The 23089-nt window shown below is 41.5% G+C and overlaps 1 protein-coding gene across 3 annotated transcripts; it reads right to left on the bottom strand.

The window, feature by feature from the left end:
• Positions 1–1304: 1304 nt before the first annotated feature.
• mdm2 (MDM2 proto-oncogene) lies at positions 1305–22817 on the bottom strand. Of its 3 annotated transcripts, none has more exons than XM_080022600.1 (12): positions 22371–22817; positions 14384–14448; positions 12903–12977; positions 12466–12599; positions 10586–10635; positions 10084–10136; positions 9669–9720; positions 8941–9119; positions 8329–8424; positions 3261–3332; positions 2825–3011; positions 1305–2391 (listed from the first exon to the last, which is right to left on the bottom strand). In XM_080022600.1, the coding sequence occupies exons 2-12, from the start codon at positions 14435–14437 to the stop codon at positions 1976–1978; spliced, it is 1368 nt and encodes a 455-aa protein (XP_079878726.1). In that variant the 5' UTR covers positions 14438–14448; positions 22371–22817; the 3' UTR covers positions 1305–1975. The 3 variants fall into 3 exon arrangements, with proteins under 3 accessions (XP_079878726.1, XP_079878728.1, XP_079878727.1); XM_080022602.1 differs by having other exon boundaries at positions 9669–9717; XM_080022601.1 differs by lacking the exon at positions 22371–22817 and adding an exon at positions 14593–14723.
• Between the last annotated feature and the right edge of the window lie 272 nt (positions 22818–23089).

Below are 23089 nucleotides of genomic sequence, written 5' to 3'. Positions count from 1 at the left end.
GTCATCGTATTTGGGGCAGTTCAGACATTTTGTGTCCAAGTTTGATCGATCTATAGTTCCACATAGATGAGTCGAGTTGATGTGCAGAGAGCCCAGTATTTGTATTAAAGTGGAAACGGGCGGAACAATCCTGTTTTGGTTTTAATCACACTTCTAACTTTAGGATATTAAAGTTTTCATTTGAGTGTTCGTCAATAAACTATTATAAAGATGATGAACACTTCAATGTAGTATTGGTTTATGGTTTTCATAAAACCTGCAAAAAACATGTAGAACCTAGAGAGCCAGAGCGGCAGCAGAACAGGGAGGAGCCTAACTTTCCTCGGCCTTCCCCGCCGCAGACAGGTGATGTACCTGTCTTACCAAAGGGGGGCCCCGCCCGAAAGGGAGATGGTAGATGGGAGATGGCTCACCGGGTGACGGAGGACTAAGTGAGAACAGTGTTTATATTTCATCCAACTCAGAGGGGAGAGCGGGGGGCGTGGCTGTCCGGGGGGCTGCGTACACCTATCCTGCGAACGTAGAGTTATGCCAGGAAGGTAGAGTTACCCGGGAAACATAGTTACCATGGGAATGTAGTTACTCTGGGAATGTAGAGTTACCCCGGGAATGTAGAGTTGCTATGGGAACGTAGAGTGACCCCGGGAACATAGTTAGCCCATGAATGTAGAGTTGCTATGGCAACGTAGAGTGACCCCAGGATCATAGTTACCCCGGGAATGTAGAGTTGCTATGGGAATGTAGAGTGAACCTGGGAACATAGAGTGACACCGGGAATGTAGAGTTACCATAGCGATGTAGAGTTACCCCGGGAACATAGAGTTGCTATGGGAACGTAGAGTTGCCACAGGAAGGTGGAGTTACTCAGGGAACATAGTTACCGCAGGAACGTAGAGTTACCCCAGGAACGTAGAGTTACCATAGGAATGTAGAGTTGCTATTGGAACGTTGAGTTACCCCCGGAACGTAAAGTTGCCATGGGAATGTAGAGTTACCATGGGAACAGAGTTACAATAGGAATGTAGTTAACTCAGGAACATAAGAGTTGCTATGGGTACGCAGTTACGCCGGAAACGTAGAGTTAAACGTAGAGTTACCCTGGGAACGTAGTTACCCCGGGGAGGTAGAGTTGCCATGGGAATGAAGAGTTACCCCGGGAGGTAGAGTTGCCATGGGAACGTAGTTACCCTGGGAACGTGGAGACAGTTTTCTTCTGCTTCTGCTGCTGCGTCCGTTACGGGTTTGGATCCGGCCTCACGCACGACATCGCAGATAAAATGTGATGATTGTGTTTGTTTTGTTTTAACGATACTTCCGATGATCAACATTTTAGTTTTTGTCCGCGTACTTCTACCTCTGAGATACTCTATATACTACTCTATATACTACACTAAGTATTGAAACCAGATGCGTTGTGGGAAATGGGATGTGTTCCCGGATCCACATGGAAACACCTCAACTGAAAGTAAACAGACTTGACTTTATTCAACTTCATTCATTAAATAATCATTTTTATTGTGACGAACAGGAAGTTCATAAAATCTCCAGATCCATAAACAATCTATCTGTACAGCGGCAATAACTTAAACATCTCACACCAAGACGTCCCCAACGGGTCCATCCACCCAGAAGAAAACCTCCACTACACACGGTCCCTGGGCTTCTAGAACCAAGGAGAAGGTTCTAGAACCAAGTAAAAGATTCTGGCTTCTAGGACCAAGAACCAGCGTCTGGAACCAAGCAGGAGGTTCTGGGCTTCTAGGACCAAGGAGAAGGTTCCGGGCTTCAAGAACCAAGAACCAGCTTCTAGAACGAAGGAGAAGGTTTCGACGGTCCTAGAACCAGCTTCCAGAACCAAACGACACTTCTTGGGTTCTCGTAGGCGAGAAAGCTCCTGCCTGACCCCGGAACCCGAGGGAGCTTGTTCTGGTTCCCGGTTCTCGCTCGGATCTAGGAGTCGGTTCCAGAACCTGCTCTAGCTCAGGTAGGTGAGCACCACGCCCTGGATGGGCTCCCTGCAGACCGGGCACAGCTTGTTGCGGCGCTGCAGCTTGCGGGCGCAGGTGTAGCAGGCCATGAGGTGGCCGGTGCGGCCGTGCACGATGCAGCCGTTCTTGGGCCTGGACTGGCAGATGACGCAGGGCTCCAGGCAGGACTCTGGGAGGCGGAGCTCCGGGAGGAGGGGCTCCGCCGGGCAGGACTCGAGCGACACGGATCGCTCAAGCTGGGGGGCGTCGGGGGGCGAGTCCGGGGGGCGGGGCTGGGCGGAGCAGGAAGGAGGGTCGGCGGCGTCGCACGGCGGCGCGGCTTCCTGCGACCACGGCGGCGCCTCCTGCGAGGACTCCGCCTTTTTCCCGTCCGGCACGTCCAGGCCCTCGCTCTCCTCCGCTCCTGAGGGCGAGAAACCGGATTTTAGGGAGACGCCGCGAGCCGGTTGGCCGGCGAGGATTGAGACGTACTTCCTGCTTCCTGTCTCCGTGCTACAATTCTCGTCCGCTTCCTGTTCGGTCTCCGACAGGAAAGTCACAAATCACAGTTTTGTTTTGTTTTTTTGAGTGACACCTGATAAAACATCTGTTAAAAATAGACTGACCCGAAAATGGAATTCAGTTTTAAATTCTCAAAACAAGTGGGTGGATTCATTCAAAATTAAATACAAATTAAATTACAATAATTTAAGCGACTCTGTTTTCCACGGTAACGTTGATCCAGTTTCCAGTGAAAAAATACAAATTAAATATTTTATAAATCTCCACCCAATGAATAACACGACAGACGACGCTAAACTCTGGGTCAAGCTGCGGCACGACGGGGTTCTTCTTACCAACGCAAACGCCGCCTTCCGATTGGTCGGCGCAGGGTTTGGGGGGCAGGATTTTGGCCGCGGGGGAGGGGGAGTCCGCGCCGAGCGACAGCTCCGGGAGCCAATCCCGTCGCAGCGCCCAGCAGCGGTTACAGTTCCTGGGGAGAGGAGGGTTCAACTCCTGACACTGTACACAGCGCCAGTAGTCCTACACACACACACACACACACACACACACACACACACACACACACACACCTTTAGTACAGTCATTCACTCTGTACACAATTGTAATTGTATTTGACCATGATTCCATTTAAATGAATTAATATAAAGTCACAGATGAAACATCACTTTTCAGAAAAGCTTTGGAACGATCGGGGCTCGTCGTCATAGCAACCGGATAAACAGTTATTTCTTCAGCTGGCGTCCGGCGCCACACCCCCCCCCCACTCACAGCCTCTGTGATCTCCGTGTCCTCGTCAGAGGAGTCTTCCTCATCGGCCTCGAAGATGGTGACCTCATAAACCTGACAGGGACGGACGGCGTTATTACATCATAACTGTGTGGAAAACACTCTCTTCTGATTGGTCGAAACAATATAAAACTCGACATACTAGTGATTAAACTCGACATACTAGTTATAAAACTAGTCATACTAGTTATAAAACTAGACATTAGTTATAAAACTAGTCATACTAGTTATAAAACTAGTCATACTACTTATTAAACTAGTCAAACTAGTGATTAAACTAGTCATACTAGTTATAAAACTAGTCATACTAGTGATTAAACTAGACATACTAGTGATTAAACTAGACATACTAGTTATAAAACTAGACATACTAGTGATTAAACTAGACATAAGTGATTAAACTAGACATACTAGTGATTAAACTCAACAAACTAGTGATTTAACTAGACATACTAGTGATTAAACTAGACATAAGTGATTAAACTAGACATACTAGTGATTAAACTCAACATATTAGTGATTTAACTAGTCATACTAGTTATAAAACTCAACGTACTAGTGATTAAACTAGTCATACTAGTGATAAAAATAGACATACTAGTGATTAAACTAGTCATATTAGTGATTAAACTAGTCATATTAGTTATAAAACTAGTCATACTAGTTATAAAACTAGTCATACTAGTGATTAAACTAGTCAAACTAGTGATTAAACTAGTCATACTAGTTATAAAACTAGTCATACTAGTTATAAAACTAGTCATACTAGTGATTAAACTAGACATACTAGTGATTAAACTAGACATAAGTGATTAAACTAGACATACTAGTGATTAAACTCAACATACTAGTGATTAAACTAGTCATACTAGTTATAAAACTAGACATACTAGTGATTAAACTAGACATACTAGTGATTAAACTAGACATTAGTGATTAAACTAGACATACTAGTGATTAAACTCAAGAAACTAGTGATTTAACTAGACATACTAGTGATTAAACTAGACATACTAGTGATTAAACTCAACATACTAGTGATTAAACTAGTCATACTAGTTATAAAACTAGACATACTAGTGATTTAACTAGACATAAGTGATTAAACTAGACATACTAGTGATTAAACTCAAGAAACTAGTGATTTAACTAGACATACTAGTGATTAAACTAGACATACTAGTGATTAAACTCAACATACTAGTGATTAAACAAGTCATACTAGTTATAAAACTAGACATACTAGTGATTAAACTAGACATAAGTGATTAAACTAGACATACTAGTGATTAAACTCAACATACTAGTGATTTAACTAGTCATACTAGTTATAAAACTCAACGTACTAGTGATTAAACTAGTCATACTAGTGATAAAAATAGACATACTAGTGATTAAACTAGTCATATTAGTGATTAAACTAGTCATATTAGTTATAACACTAGTCATACTAGTTATAAAACTAGTCATACTAGTTATAAAACTAGGCATACTAGTTATAAAACTAGTCATACTAGTTATAAAACTAGTCATACTAGTTATAAAACTAGTCATACTACTTATAAAACTAGTCATACTAGTGATTAAACTAGTCATACTAGTTATAAAACTAGTCATACTAGTGATTCAACTAGACATACTAGTTATAAAACTAGACATACTAGTGATTAAACTAGACATAAGTGATTAAACTAGACATACTAGTGATTAAACTCAACATACTAGTGATTAAACTAGTCATACTAGTTATAAAACTAGACATACTAGTGATTAAACTAGACATACTAGTTATTAAACTAGACATAAGTGATTAAACTAGACATACTAGTGATTAAACTCAACAAACTAGTGATTTAACTAGACATACTAGTGATTAAACTAGACATAAGTGATTAAACTAGACATACTAGTGAATAAACTCAACATACTAGTGATTTAACTAGTCATATTAGTTATAAAACTAGTCATACTAGTTATAAAACTAGTCATACTAGTTATAAAACTAGACATTAGTTATAAAACTAGTCATACTAGTTATAAAACTAGACATTAGTTATAAAACTAGTCATACTAGTTATAAAACTAGTCATACTACTTATAAAACTAGTCATACTAGTGATTAAACTAGTCAAACTTGTGATTAAACTAGTCATAAGTGATTAAACTAGACATACTAGTGATTAAACTCAACATACTAATGATTAAACTAATCATACTAGTTATAAAACTAGACATACTAGTGATTAAACTAGACATACTAGTGATTAAACTAGACATAAGTGATTAAACTAGACATACTAGTGATTAAACTCAACAAACTAGTGATTTAACTAGACATACTAGTGATTAAACTAGACATAAGTGATTAAACTAGACATACTAGTGATTAAACTCAACATACTAGTGATTTAACTAGTCATATTAGTTATAAAACTAGTCATACTAGTTATAAAACTAGTCATACTAGTTATAAAACTAGACATTAGTTATAAAACTAGTCATACTAGTTATAAAACTAGACATACTACTTATAAAACTAGTCATACTAGTGATTAAACTAGTCAAACTTGTGATTAAACTAGTCATAAGTGATTAAACTAGACATACTAGTGAATAAACTCAACATACTAATGATTAAACTAGTCATACTAGTTATAAAACTAGACATACTAGTGATTAAACTAGACATACTAGTGATTAAACTAGACATAAGTGATTAAACTAGACATACTAGTGATTAAACTCAACAAACTAGTGATTTAACTAGACATAAGTGATTAAACTAGACATACTAGTGATTAAACTCAACATACTAGTGATTTAACTAGTCATACTAGTTATAAAACTCAACATACTAGTGATTAAACTAGACATACTAGTGATAAAAATAGACATACTAGTGATTAAACTAGTCATACTAGTTATAAAACTAGTCATACTAGTTATAAAACTAGTCATTAGTTATAAAACTAGTCATACTAGTTATAAAACTAGACATATTAGTTATAATACTAGTCATACTAGTTATAAAACTAGTCATACTAGTTATAAAACTAGACATATTAGTTATAAAACCAGTCATACTAGTGATTAAACTAGTCATACTAGTTATAAAACTAGTCATAATAGTGATTAAACTAGTCAAACTAGTGATTAAACTAGTCATACTAGTGATTAAACTAGTCATACTAGTGATTAAACTAGACATACTAGTTATAAAACTAGACATTAGTGATAAAACTAGACAGTGATAAAACTAGACATACTAGTGATTAAACTAGACATACTAGTGATTAAACTCAACATACTAGTGATTTAACTAGACATAAGTGATTAAACTAGACATAAGTGATTAAACTAGACATACTAGTGATTAAACTCAACATACTAGTGATTTAACTAGTCATACTAGTTATAAAACTAGACATACTAGTGATTAAACTAGTCATACTAGTTATAAAACTAGACATTAGTTATAAAACTAGTCATACTAGTTCTAAAACCAGACATTAGTTCTAAAACTAGTCATACTAGTTCTAAAACTAGTCATACCCGTTATAAAACTAGACATTAGTTATAAAACTAGTCACACTAGTTATAAAACTAGTCATATTAGTTATAAAACTAGTCATACTAGTTATAAAACTAGTCATACTAGTTATAAAACTAGTCATACTAGTTATAAAACTAGACATATTAGTTATAAAACTAGTCATACTCGTTATAAAACTAGTCATACTCGTTATAAAACTAGTCATACTCGTTATAAGACTTGTCATACTCGTTATAAAACTAGTCATACTAGTTATAAAACTAGTCATACTAGTTATAAAACTAGACAGTTATAAAACTAGTCATACTCGTTATAAAACTAGTCATACTAGTTATACAACTAGACATTAGTTATAAAACTAGTCATACTCGTAATAAAACTAGACATTAGTTATAAAACTAGTCACACTCGTAATAAAACTAGTCATACTTGTTATGAAACTTGTCAAACTCGTTATAAAACTAGTCATACTCGTTATAAAACTAGACAGTTATAAAACTAGTCAAACTAGTTATAAAACTAGACAGTTATAAAACTAGTCATACTAGTCATAAAACTAGTCATACTAGTTATAAAACTAGTCATACTAGTTATAAAACTAGACAGTTATAAAACTAGTCATACTAGTTCTATACATAAAACTAGACATTAGTTATAAAACTAGTCAAACTAGTTATAAAACTAGACAGTTATAAAACTAGTCATACTAGTCATAAAACTAGTCATACTAGTTATAAAACTAGTCATACTAGTTATAAAACTAGTCATATTAGTTATAAAACTAGACATATTAGTTATAAAACTAGTCATACTAGTTATAAAACTAGTCATACTCGTTATAAAACTAGTCATACTAGTTATAAAACTAGTCATACTAGTTATAAAACTAGTCACACTCGTAATAAAACTAGTCATACTTGTTATAAAACTAGTCATACTCGTTATAAAACTTGTCATACTCGTTATAAAACTAGTCATACTAGTTATAAAACTAGTCATACTAGTTATAAAATTAGACAGTTATAAAACTAGTCAAACTAGTTATAAAACTAGACAGTTATAAAACTAGTCATACTAGTCATAAAACTAGACATTAGTTATAAAACTAGTCATACTAGTTATAAAACTAGACAGTTATAAAACTAGTCATACTAGTCATAAAACTAGACATTAGTTATAAAACTAGTCATACTAGTTATAAAACTAGACAGTTATAAAACTAGTCAAACTAGTTATAAAACTAGACAGTTATAAAACTAGTCATACTAGTCATAAAACTAGTCATACTAGTTATAAAACTAGTCATACTAGTTATAAAACTAGTCATATTAGTTATAAAACTAGTCATATTAGTTATAAAACTAGACATATTAGTTATAAAACTAGTCATACTAGTTATAAAACTAGTCATACTCGTTATAAAACTAGTCATACTAGTTAGGTATATTTTTCTTACTTATTGACATAATATGCTTATATTATTGTTGTGATGTGTACCTGGTCGTCTCCAGACACTGAAGCGTTGTCGTCACTGTAGTCGTCCGAGTCGATGGACTCCACCTCAAACTCCACACTGAAGTTATCACTGCCAGACTACACACACACACACACACACACACACACACACACACACACACACACACGCACACACACACACACACACACACACACACACACACACACACACACACATTAAAGCAATATACGGTCTCATATCACAGTATTGATATGAGATACTTTTAGATACTGTATTGATCCCCGGAGGGAAATTGTCAAAAACAACAACATAGCAAAAAAATAAAACAATACAACTGAGGATTATCTGAAAAATGTAGAATATACAGTCACAAGGATTAACAAGAAGATATATATAATAACTATAAACCCCAGATGAACAATAAAAAAATAAATGTACTATTTAAGATAACCTACTAATGGACAAATAAGTATGACGCTGGAATCACCAAACTCTAAAATACGGCAGAAATCAATAAAAAACGCAGAAGAGGCGGCAACATGCGGGGCCTCGAGGAACCCAGCAGATAGGACCTGCCGTACACACACAACCCGAGCGTCACAACGGAACCAAGCAGGAAAAGTCCATCCCACCGTGCTGTGGGCGTCCGATGCCTGGACGAGCCGCTCCGTGTCGCTCCCCAGGCCGCCGATCACGCACCACGACAGACTCTCATCGAAGGTCAGCGAGTAGCTGTCCGACCGCCTCCTCTTCACGCCCCCGCTCTGCTCCTCGTCCTCACCTTCCTCGGCCTCCGCGGAACAGGACGGGCCTGAAATGCAAGGTGGGCCGCACTGATCGCTCAGCGTTCCCTCACTGTTTGCCCCCTCCCCCATCGCGGCGAACGCGTTCGAACCGTTTGGGCGTCGCCGGGAGCGGACCCCAGCTGAAACCGCAGCGAGGCGAGACGTCCACCGGGGGGGGCAGCGTCGCTTCAGTCACCTGTTTGTCAGAGCGACGCCGTTCAAGCACGAGCGCCGAAAGGTCAAGGACGCGCCGAAGCACCTAACGGGTCGGTTCCAGCAGAACAGCAACAAGCTTGACTCTGAGTCACGACGACACGCCCTGAGGCAAGCTCCTTGACGAGTCACTGAGTTGGAAGAGCCGCTCGCTTCGGTTCAATTGCCGACACGCACTGCGAGCGAGGAAGCACTTCCTGGACGGCCGGCGAGCGGAACCGTCGTATTCGGCTCGTGAGTCAAAGGTTCGAGCTTTTGGGGAAGTGACTCCAGAGGCTTTCGACAGATTTGTTCATTTGAGTCTTGCGCCGCGCACTCTGAGCAGACCGGCCACGAGGCACCGTGGACATGGAATATCTCACCTGGATCGCTGCTCCGCCTCCTCCTCCTGCTGCCGGAGGGCGGGGCTGTCTGCTGAACGAACACACACACACACACACACACACACACACACACACACACACACACACACACACACACACACACACACACACACACACACACACACACACACACACACACACACACACCTCTGAGTCTTCCAGGACTAAATTGACTCAAATCAAATGTAATATTCTCCTATTTTTATTGAATGCATATTGTTTGCTTTTCTTTTCAAAGTTATTTTACTTCTACTAATGTTGAGCACTTTGATTTGCACATTGTGTATGAAATAAGAGGCTTTAATTACAATAAAATCCATTATGATGATAACTATTATTATGACACATCATAATGATTATTTTTATAATTATTATGGAGGAGTCACAGCTTTACCTCTGTCCGCATGTCCGGCTGACTGCTGCTCTGTTCAGACACACTGGAGGACTCTGGTGAGAGGGAGAGAGACAGACGGGACACACAGGTGGACAGACAGGAACACAGACAGGTTAGCTGGGGGAGTATTCTCAATGACACTGACTCCTGTAGCTTTTTCATTATGAAACTGTATTTCGATGCTTTAAGGAGGAAACACTGAGTGACGGAACAATACGTCGCACACGGAGAGGAGAAGAGGTAGAGGAGAAGAGGTAGAGGAGAAGAGGAAGAGGAGACGGAGGAAGAGGAGAAGAGGAAGAGGAGACGGAGGAAGAGGAGAAGAGGAAAAGAAGAGGAAGAGGAGACGGAGGAAGAGGAGACGGAGGAAGGAGACAGGAGACAGAGGAAGAGGAGACAGATGAAGAGACAGAGGAAGAGGGGACAGAGGAAGGAGACAGGAGACAGAGGAAGAGGAGACAGGAGGAAGAGGAAGAGGAGAAGAGGAAGAGACTGCTCCTACCTTGGTTCTTGACGGCCACCAGGTTCTTGGTGATCATAGCGAACAGGACTCTGAAACACAAACACATCGATATGAAATTCTGCTTCTGAACTAGTACTGTGGTAGTACTGAACTAGTACTGTGGTGGTAATACTGAACTGGTGCTGTGGTGGTAGTGTGGTAGTACTGTGGTGGTAGTGTGGCAGTACTGAACTAGTACTGTAATGGTAGTGTGGTAGTACTTTGGTAGTACTGAACTAGAACTATGGTGGTAGTTCTGTGGTGGTAGTGTGGTAATACTGTGGTAGTACTATGGTAGTACTGTGAACCAGTATGAGTACCAAGTTTCATCTGTGGAAAACATCCTGGTCCCTGAACTTACTCCCCGGGTCCTGGAACCTGGAATCTACTTCCCAGTCCCCAGGTCCTGGAACCTGGAATCTACTTCCCGGTCCCCGGTCCTGGACTTATTTTACATCATCACTGTCCGAAGTGACTCATACACTGATGGATGCAGCCAATTAGACACTACAGCACGCTAGCAGAACTTCCCATAACTAGACCACCCACTTCCTAAACAGATAAGGGACTGTAAACGAACACACACACACACACACACACACACACAGTTCCCGTTGAGAACCGTGTTTATCGATGCAGGAAGAAAGGGTCCAGCGTGCGGCTTCATTTCAGGAAGAGAAATGACAACAGTGCAAACTGCAATTTGTGTACAACGATAATTTGCAGTAAGAGTGGAAACAGCAGAAATATGCCGGAACACCCTTCCACACAACATGGCCAGAAATTCCGGGAATGCCACGTACGTGACACTCTAGGGCCGAGGGCCAAAGCATGGGCCTGGAACCCGTCAGTCCACTGAGGTGGTCCAAGTGGAGCAGCGTCAGTCAGTGTTTATCACAACAAGAGGAAAGAAGCCACAGACGCTTCCAAAACACACAACGAGGAATCAGAAAGAAGGGTAACGATGAATATATTGATATATGTGTGAATGGGACACGGCTCTCTGTGTGCCCCGTTCCTCCAAGTAGAACGAGTAAAGACTGTGTGTTTGTAGTTGTTTTATTTGGAGGAACCAGGGTCCTGCTCAACATCCTGCTCTAACAACATCCGCACCACACCCTTCTGCTATAACTTAGAGAACCAACGCCATACAAGTATTCCCTCATTTCATCCATTTGCGACAGATACTCTGAAGATCTTGACGCTCACTGAACAGGGAGGGGAAATGAGTGAAGGAGCGTCACGGTGCACGCACAACACATGTGGTGAAAGAACCTTGCTCAAGGGTAGAGGAAGCACAACACAGTAAGCTAGCTGCTCTCCTACAGGTTGGTTGTGTCAGCTGATGTACAGCATAAGGCAGACATGACGGTGTGGCTCCTTCTGGATATTGCGTGCATGCGCGCGCGCACACACACACACACACATATATATACACATATATACACATTTATATATATACACACACACACATGTATATACACACACACACACACACACATATATATATATATACATACACACACACATGTATTTATATATACATACACACACACATGTATTTATATATATATACACACACACACACACACACACATATATATATTTATATACATACACACACACACGCGCACACACACACACACACATATATATATATATACATAAACACACACATGTATTTATATATACATACACACACACATGTATTTATATATACACACACACACACACACACACATATATATATTTATATACATACACACACACACACGCGCACACACACACACACACACACACACACACACACACACACACACACACACACACACACACACACACACACACACACACACACACACACACACACACACACTCACCGTGGCTCTTTAACAGAGAAGCTGTCGACCCCTAAGACCTGCCCCAGTGCATCATGGGAGCAGTGGACTATGTGCTGCTGCGTTGGGTCGTACAGCTGCTTCTGCATGATGTACTGACCAAGATAGAACATTACCTGCAAGAAATAAACAACTTTGTTACATATAAGGGACATTATTATTATTATTATTATTATTATTATTATTATTATTAATAATATGAATATTACTATTAACATGACACTCACATCACAATCTGTAGCATGATCTTTTTTTTTTTTTACACTGAATAAATGTTTATGATAGCCATTTATGAATCATGGCATTATTTGTATTAATGTGGTTGAATTATTTTATGGTTTGTATTTTTGTATCCACCTCCATGACACACATTGCCCTACTGTGCAGGCTGCTAACCAGGCAGTAAACCAGGCACTTACCTCCTTGATGGTGAAAACCTCCTTGGTGGCTCCAGCGTGTTGTAGCAGAGACTGAAACTCCAGTTTGGCTCGGACCTGCACACAGGACGGGACCGGAAATTAAACTCCATCAGGAAGACAGACAGTAAAGCCGCTCGTAAAGTCAGTCAGACAGGTATTCAGACAGACATACAGTCATACACAGGATCTGATGTTGAATCCCTTGTTCTAGCCAAGCAACGTCACACACTTTCGCTACACGGGTCATGATCATTTTCACTTCTTATCTTCCACAGTTCTCGTTCTTGTCATAAATGTACGACAATTCACAGGATACGGAAATAAACAATTGCAATAAGTAATTATTCTCATGAAATATTAGCTTTCATGCTGCACGTTGACTGAAACTTTATTTTACCATTATACAGAACATCCTATTAACATACATTGACTGCAAAGTGACAGGCTGCGCTGCATTTAAAACGGAGCTCGGCTTCATCCGGCGGAGCAGCGGGGGGTGGAGCTGCAGGTCACTTCATGTTTCTCCAAAAAGGCCAATTTTTTTCGAGGGGTCATTTATTTCGGCAAGTAAACAGCTCAGACATCTTGATAAAAAACTAAGTTGACACACCCCCGTCTATCTATATAATGTATATTAAATTTGGAAAGAGAGAGCTGTCTGGAGTGTTTGGCGCGCACACAACAGCCTGTTCATTTTGAGCCGCCACGCCCACAAACGCCAGGGGCACAGGAGCCCCGTGGCCGGCGGTGCGACCGTACAGCGGCGAGCCGAGAGCTGCTTGGAGTCACGCTGCGGCCCCGCCCCGTGGTGGTGGCGGCGGTGTGACCCTGGCATCAGTCTCCAGTCCTTCAACATTTGCAAAATACAGAAACTGATCCTTTAAGAGGAAAAACCTCAAACAGCGCCATCATCAACAAGCTCCAAACTGAAACAACCAGCGGGACCAGAGAAATTCACTCGGACAGATGGCTCATTAGACCAATCGGACAGACAGCAAAACAGACAGACAGCAAATTAGTCAAATCAGACAGACAGTAAGTCAGACAGAAAGACATTGAATCAGTCAGACTGACAGAGTGAACCAGTCAGACAGCGAATCAGACAGACAGGCAGTCAGACTTTCCAACAAACAGACACTGAATCAATCAGACAGACAGGCAGTCAGACATTCAGACAAACAGACAGTGAATCAGACAGACAGACAGACAGTGAATCAGCCTGACAGATAGGAGGTCAGACTTTCCGACAAACAGACAGTGAATCAGTCAGACAGACAGGCAGTCAGATTTTCTGACAAACAGACAGAGAATCAATCAGACAGACAGGCAGTCAGACATTCAGACAAACAGACTGTAAATCAGTCAGACAGATAGTGAATCAGACAGACAGACAGGCAGTCAGACATTCCGACAAGCACACTGTAACTCAGTCAGACAGACCGAGAATCAGACAGACAGAAACACAGACAGGTGGTTCCTACCAGCTTGTGGTCCTGGCTGTCCGGGTCGGAGCTCAGACAGTTCCCTGTGGACATGTTGGTGTCACCTGGAGAACAAGGAAGCAGCTGAAAATTAACAACTAATATCCAAACATCCACAACAAAAGCTTTCATATAAAAGGTTTTAGACTCATCCCCTGAATAATATAAACATGTCAATTCACAGCTCAAAAAGGGTTAAAATTCCTCACCTGAATAATATAAACATGTCTATTTATAGCTAAAAAAGGGTTTAAATTCCTCACTTAAATAATATAAATATGTCTATTTACAAGTGGTTTCCATCTGTACATAAAGTGAGTAAGCAGCTGGCTGTGGGCAGGGTTCTTATGAAGCTCTGCCTCAACATGTCAGGGCTAGCACAGCTCAGCCGGGCCTGCTGGCCCTTCCCACACAAGCAGGGCCAACCAGGGCTAAGCTCAGTAGATACAGCTCCTAAACAGGGCCAACCAGGGCCAACCAGGGCTAAGCTCAGTATATACAGCTCCTAAACAGGGCCAACCAGGGCTAAGCTCAGTAGATACAGCTCCTAAACAGGGCCAACCAGGGCTAAGCTCAGTAGATACAGCTCCTAAACAGGGCCAACCAGGGCTAAGCTCAGTAGATACAGCTCCTAAACAGGGCTAACTGGGGCTAAGCTCAGCAGATAATAGGCCTGCACAATATGAGGAAAATCTGCGATGTGCGATAACATTGTTCAATATTGCGATGACGATATGACTTGAGATGAATAAACACATATTGAAGAGTGCATATTAGCGATACTGTTCACTGTCTTTCTGCTCTAATACAGGTACACTGCTAACGTAGACCCCAAACACTGAATAGCCTATGCACACTAAAAGAAAAGAAACACCACGAAACTAGTGAATGCAGGGTGTGTGTAAACAACATGATTTTTCTTCTTCGACGCATCTTTTGCAATGTGCTTGCATCGTGCATGTCCATATCGCAATGACGATGGAAATACGATTTATCTTCAGCCAGAGTAGATACAGTTCGTAAGCAGGGCTAACTGGGGCCAAACTCATTAGATAAAGTTAGACTAAGAATTACGATTCTGCTTTTCTTTTTTTTTTTAACCCTACAGGATGAGGAACAGCTGAATCATTCTTCCAAACACACAAGTCCTGAGCGACGGTTGGAAACACTGACTGATTCATGCTGCTTCCGGGTTTTCCACCAGACCAGACACTGAGGAGCAGCCATGGACTCGGAGGACTCGCAGGGGGGTGAAAGGACATGTCCGTTTAGGAGTCATGGTCCGGTGCTAACACAGCGTGAGATGAGCTGCACTGAGTTGCGGTTTCAGGCTGATGTTTTGGGACCTCGGTGTAGTTTCGTCTTCTGATATCCGAGTTTCAGGGATCCAGACTCTTATCACCATCGGCCCGGAACCATCCCGACGTGAACGTGGACCAACCCAAACTTAATGTATTATTACATCATAAGTACATGGAAATTAGTTAAAGTCATCCGTAGTGTTTCGGCAAAACTTAAAACGCCGTTCAAAGGATCAGGAAATAACCAATTCCACTGAGCCAGAAACATGCGCTTTCACACATGATAAGAAATGATAAAAACCATCATTGGCATTTCAATTCTGTACTTTTTCTTGCAGTTATAGTTATAGAACTTTAGAATTCCAACTTTGTTTGGAGATCACATGCGAGGCTTCAGGCCGATTCATGGCGGTGCATCCAAACACTGCCGGAGGTATTTAGGGGTCCTCGAGTAGGACACAGGGACCAGGAGCAAACGTGCACCTCTCCAACAGCCTCAGTGGGCGTAGGGCGATGCAGCACCGCAAGCTGTGATTGGCTGCTTTCTTTTGGGCCTGTACGTATTCCCTGCTACGCGTTTTCACATTCCACTTGGCAGCCAAGGCATCACGGATCAAGCGGCAATGAGTTCGGCAGAGGACGTTATTTGTACGACACATGGGTAGGGATGCACAGATTTATCGCCCGTACATCGTATCGGCCGATATTCGCATCGTTGACCGCCATCAGCCTATCGGCAAATAATGACATTCACTGACGGCGGTGGCCGATGTTTATCCAGGGTTTCCACATGTGGGAGCTGTTGGTGCTTTAGGTGGTAGTCCAAACAGCTCCTGTGTACTGAAAATACTTCCATGTGATGAATTGAGGTATTGATTCAAAGTTCCACAGGTAACAAAATATGTCCACAACAAAACCTTTTTTAACAAGAGTAAATGCAGAGTGCCCCACCCGTTAAAGGAGAACGATGACTCAAAGAGCTACTCGAACCAGAGAAAAGCGGAGCGTGTTTTTAGCACGAGCGGCTAACGCTAAACCCTGTCAGTGTGTATGTGAGGAAGTACGGTGCGACAGGAAGGACAAAAAAGGGTCATATCACAGCTTGGACTATGGAACCTACAGATGGACAAAAAGGGTGAAAGTGCAACGACTTTGTATTTGGAATAATGGAACCAATTGAAGGACTAAAAAAGGTTTCCTAAGATTCCCTAGATTGTGAATATCATTACCAGAGTCCAGTTTTTAACCTGCATCATCTATGTAAACATCATATATACGTATAATGTGAATGTAAATAACAATCAACACACACGTCTATGGTGCCTTGGCTCGTACACCACGCATTGACTTTACTTGGGCGGGGCCGCCCAGGTATATTAACGGCCACCAAACTACATTTTTTAATTTTATTTTTTTTTATCTGTCTGAGAGAATGACGACAAAATTGTTTAAGAAGCCAATCAATTTTAGAAGATGCAGGCACGGCTCTCTGAAGTGATGCTGCGTTCACTGGAACTCTGGAAAACTGTAAATGATGCTGGGTTGAGGGGAAATCGGAGAAAAATAATCATAACAAAATAAAAAAATAAAATCGGCATCAGCTATCGGTCAAATTATTATTTCAGTATCAGCACTAAATTTCACAGTTGATACAGCATTACACATCGTCAGCAAATTACAGAGATCGTAACATGATTACGTACTTCCAGACAAAGTGCAACCAAAGAAACACTGCCCCCTAGTGGTCTGGGGCGTACTGCAGTCAGCACGCAGCACTACCACAGAACTATGAAAAGCTCACCACCGCCATAGACACCGCAGGAGAAACCTTGCGTAGTTTACGCTGAACCACGTCTCGGCTTTTCACGACGCAATGTGTCACTCGTAGGGAACAAATCAAAGAGATTCAAGAGTCTGGTGTGACTCCGGTACAAGAGTGGGTAAGTGAGTTGATCTTTGATTCACAAACTGCAAATAATTACTGGGGACTCATTTCAAGGTAAAAAGACGTGAAGACATTTGGTATAATTCATATAGAATGCGACTGGTTGAGACTTTGCACTCCACCAACAACATGTTTGACGGAATAAAATGATTCCTGTGAGAATTCCATTCGCAACTCAGTGCCAGCCGACTCTTCTGACTCTATGTCGTTCATCGGAAGTCCTCCCTCACCCACGGTGCATTAAACCAAATGAATCAAATCGAACGACTCTTTTTACCGGCTCTCAATAATAATCCAACCTTCATCGCTGTGGAACGCCGCCTCTTAAAAGAGCTGAGAAGACGCTCCGCTGGGTCAGTTCAATTTGTCATTCGCCAGGTGAAGATGAACAATAACAATCATTTTCTTCAATGACCCCCCCCCCCCTTCGTTGGAATGCGGCACGGGGAGGATTTTCATCCTTAAGACATACTTTATGTCCCGGGGACGACGGGACACTGTCAGCCCCGAGCCATGCAGAGTTTGTTTCAACAAAGCCATGAATGCAGTACTGTACTGGTACTATATCAGGTCCTTTGTAGGGTTCTTCTGGCTGTATTTATTAATTATAATTTGTCAGACCGTGACCCTGACTAGCACCCCGACTTTAACATCAGCGACGCATAAAACACACAGTTTCTCTAAATCACGTTCCCACTGGCAGGCAGCCCGGGCGGGGTCACGTACAAAGTAAATGTTACGCATTCCTCCATAATGATGTGCTGTTGAGACATTCTCCTCTATATGGTCCTATTTTCCTTGTTGAGGTTTGAAGGGTCTGATCTGTATTTATTGCTGCCGTTTCTTGTTCATATTTTGGTTTATATTTATTGTTCATCGTCAGGTTCATGTATACTGTCAATTTTTTATTGTTTGTTTATTTTTCAGTTTAGTCTTAAGTTTAATCCATTTTTCCATTTCATTCCTATGTTTTGCCAGTTTTTTTAATATGAGCTGCTGTGACACTGCAACCCCCCCCATGGATGAATAAAGTATCCATCTAGCCACCCATGTTGTTTGTGTCATCATCTTGTATTGAATAGCAACATATTTTAGGAAGATAACAAGCCGTGACGTCTTTCAGCCTCTGGTTTCATGTGGAGCTCAGCTGATCTGGTGCCAAAAAAACAACAAACAAGTCCAAACCACCAATGTACAATGGATTGGCTTTCTACTTTTACAATCTCTCTATCTATGATTGTTTTTTTTACTGGGATTGTGAAAACATCTTGCTGAGTTTGAATTACACCCTCAAATCTGTTGAAATGTATTAAACAAGTTATCCCCACATGGATTGCTAGTAAATAAAGTTTTTAATATTAAATGAATAAATGAATACATTTTATTTAATAAATTCAATTTGACAACTGTTATTTAATAATTTATTAAATTGTATTTAACTGATTTAATTAACTGAATTAAATAAATCAATAAATAATCAAGTCTAATTTTATAAATGTATTTAAATAAATTAATACACAATTAAATAAACTTTATGAATTTAATAAACAATGTAGTCAATTAAATGCCACACATTAATGAAATAAACAAATAAAACATTTAATATTTAATTAGTTAAGTTGAAAGTTTTATCCAAATATTTCCATTTGCATAAATGAAGTGTAATAGCGTGGGCTCCTGACGTGGCGTTACGGTACAGCAGGGTGAGAACATGTCGGGGCAGGAAGCGCTGAGTAACGCTGCAGTCATCACTCCACACTACACTGAGGGTACTACTCATTTACCATATCACAGCACCATGTCTCTATAGGGAACGTTGCTATGGACACTCGTCCATAGCAACGAGGATCACTTCCATTTATTTGCATAGAGAAATAGCTAAAATATACCAAATGTACAAAAATACAGAAAGGGAGAAAAATAAGGGTGGAGGTTTCACACGAGATGGTCGCAAGATTTTCTGTGGCGGTTTTTCACCGGACGAGACTTCCAAGGATCTTTTAACTCAGAAATGCCAACCGGCATTCACAGTCGATCAGTGATCCCCCGAATACGGCGGCGTGCTCCAGCGATGTGAGGTCCGCTTCACGTTCCCTATAAATGTTGATGGTGGGGTCCTGACGTGACGTTACGGTACAGCAGGGTGAGAACATGTCGGGGCAGGAAGCGCTGAGTAACGCTGCAGTCATCACTCCACACTACACTGAGGTTACTACTCATTTACTACATCACAACACCACTGGGACCCAGGGTCATAAATTACAAAATAATCTAAAAATATATATTTTGATCATTTAAAACCCAATTTCATAACAATTTTAGAAAAAAATAATCTATCATAGAATCTATAATCTAATCTATAATCAGTTGAACAATACAATTGGTAATATTTATACTTTTGGACTTTGGGAGTCATGCAACCATTTACCACTTTAATCAAAATACCACCACAGAAACAAACAAACTGTTCTGCCGTTTCTTCGGTCGAATATTATCGTAATGCATCAAATGGCGAAACGGAAAAGTTGATGGAAATTCTAAGGATGTTGAAAAAAACAAAAAAAAAACAGAATCCCACCGGGAGCCGTGGCAATCGAATCGTGGGACCCCGCCCGACACCAGAGCCCTGTTCTTAAATCACGACGCAGCCTGGCTCAAATAACCCAAACTACTCCATGTTCTGTAACTCCAGCCCAACTTAACTCAACTTGATCCAAACGTTGGATATCGTCTCTAATTCAATAAAGTACTGCAGGTAAGTACATTTGGAACAGAGAGGTAAGTAAACCAGGTTGGGGACCGGGTGGTTTTTAACAGCTTTCTGTAGCTCCAGCGCAAAGTAAGCGATGAGGAGGAGACAGATCCATCCAAGCTGCTTCAACGAGGTGACATCAAATCTGACAAAATGTCTCTTCAGCATTAACACAAACAAAAAGCTTCAGAGATGAAATCAAAGTTGTTAAGGCGTTTTAATAAACAAACCCAGGTACCAGTATTCATATTAATATTACTAATAATAGTAGGTTGATATCATTACAATCAAATAACATTTTAAAAGGTTGTTTTTATTTCACCAAAACAGAGACGTTTCCCCAAAAGATGCGAATCAGCGTCTGTAGGGGTGTGCCGTAACAGCGGCGATATGCCCGGACATGTCCCCACACACACGCACGCACACACACGTACACACACGTACACACACACGTACAAACACACACGTACACACACACACACACGTACACACACGTACACACACACACGCACACGCACGTACACACACACGTACACACACACACGCACGCACACACACGTACACACACACACGTACACACACGTACACACACACACGTACACACACACACGTACACGCACTCACACACAGGCGCGCGCGCGCACACATGCGCACACACAGGCGCGCGCACTCACACACGCACGCTCCTTTTTTTGGCTCCGGGCCCTGACCAGAGACTCGGTGAACGCGCAGAGTCGTTGGAGTTTCTCGCTCCTCGCTCGCTCGTCCCGGGCGCACCGGGCGCCACCGGGCCCCACCGGGCGCCACCGGGCCCCACCGGGCCCCACCGGGCGCCACCGGGCCCCACCGGGCGCCACCGGGCGCCACCGGGCGCCACCGGGCGCCGTGGGGACGGAGCCGCGCATCGCTCGACTCCAGACGAACGAGTCGTTTGGAAGATTGTTTCGCGGTGGACGCGTCGTTTGAGTCCCCTCCCTCTCTCCCAGCAATTGTGAAATAATATATTTTAAAAATACATGAAAACAAATGAGTGGGGATTGTATAAACAATGCATCATGTTTTCCACATATTTAAATGTATTTGTTGTGTATTTAAATGTATTTAAACGAATTTAAATGTATTTGTTGTGTATTTAAAGATACTTAAATTAATTTGTTGTGTACTTAAATGTATTTGTTGCGTACCTAAATGTATTTGTTGAGTACCTAAATGTATTGGTTGTATATTTAAATGTATTTGTTGTATATTCAGATGTATTTGTTGTGTACTCAAATGTAACTGTTGTGTTCTTTACTTTATTTGTTGTGAATCTAAATGTATTTGTTGTGTATTTAAATGTTTTTGTTGTGTATTTAAATGTATTTGTTGTGTACTTAAATGTTTTTGTTGTGTACTTAAATGTTTTGTTGTGTTGTGTATTTAAAGGTATTTGCCGTGTGTCTGTGTCGTCCTCGCCGTGCAGCAGCTGCTCCACACCTTCCACTGTGTTTCTCCAGCAGATGCAGCGCTTCTGTTATTATCTGTGTTTTACAAGTGTTTTAGGGCGTGTTGACTGTAATGTGTGTGTAGTATATGTCTCTGGGGTCTTGGTCACAAAGTCTCTCTCTCTCTAATCTCATTTAATTCCCAAAATAACATTAGAATTAATTCACTTAAAACACTTAATTATCGAATAAATATAGAGGACATGCTGCACTACACCGTCATATCGACCATGCATTTAGAACAATAACAATAATAATAATAATAATAATAATAAACCCGGAAACAACGGGAATATAACTTTATTCTTTCTATTCAAATGGCTTGGCCGTTTCGAACTCCAGCCTTTGAGAATTAACATCACCTCCTGGTTAAATTCAACTGTGTTCGGGGTGATTTCGGCCACATTAAAAGAGGACAGAAACGGTTTACTGTTCCTATTTTCTTGAACCTTCCATGTTTAAATGTTCCTGTGCAGAGCCCGGTCCCGCGTCCCCAGTCGCTCACCTCGAAGCGCCGCTGTCTGGCTGCGGGACTCCGCCGCTCTCCGGTGCCCCCCCCCCCCCGCTCGGCCTTCCAGCGCAGGACAGGTCGGGGCTCCGCGGCCTGCTGGCACGCAGCTAGCCCCGCGCCGTCAAGCGGGCGGGACGGTTCTTCTCGTTTCGGGCGCTCGGTCTCCCAAAAGACGTCCCTTACTCCGGGTATCTATTTTACCATTTATTCCAGGTGTTTGTTGACCTTTTATTCCAGGTGTTTATTCCCAAACTCCGGGCTTGTTAGCTTAGCTTATCTTAGTTTAGCTTAGCTTAGCTTAGCTTAGCTTAGTTTAATTGAGCTTAGCTTAGCTTAGTTTAGTTTAGCTTAGCTTAGCTTAGTTTAATTTAATTGAGCTTAGCTTAGCTTAGTTTAGCTTAGCCTAGCCTAGCCTAGCCTAGCCTAGCCTAGCTTATGTCAGCTCCCACCCGCGCCTGTCGCCACCTGACGGCTCGAGCGCACACTGTATTCAAATGAGCACGTGACCGCAGGACCAAGGCTGCGTTGCAGTCAAATGTGTCCGAGCGGAAACGCACACAGCGAGGGTTGCGTTGCAGTTAAATGTGTCCGACCTAGCTTTAATTTTATAAACGCCTGCATGTTTGGGTTTCTTCTATTTAAAATAGAGAAATTAAGAATACATTTAAGTTAGAAACAGCAACAACAACATATAGGTCTAAAAGATTAAAAGA

The sequence above is a fragment of the Zeus faber genome (genome assembly GCF_960531495.2).
Source record: "Zeus faber genome assembly, chromosome: 21".
Classification (NCBI taxonomy): domain Eukaryota; kingdom Metazoa; phylum Chordata; class Actinopteri; order Zeiformes; family Zeidae; genus Zeus; species Zeus faber.
This window is presented reverse-complemented; position numbering and strand designations above follow the sequence as displayed.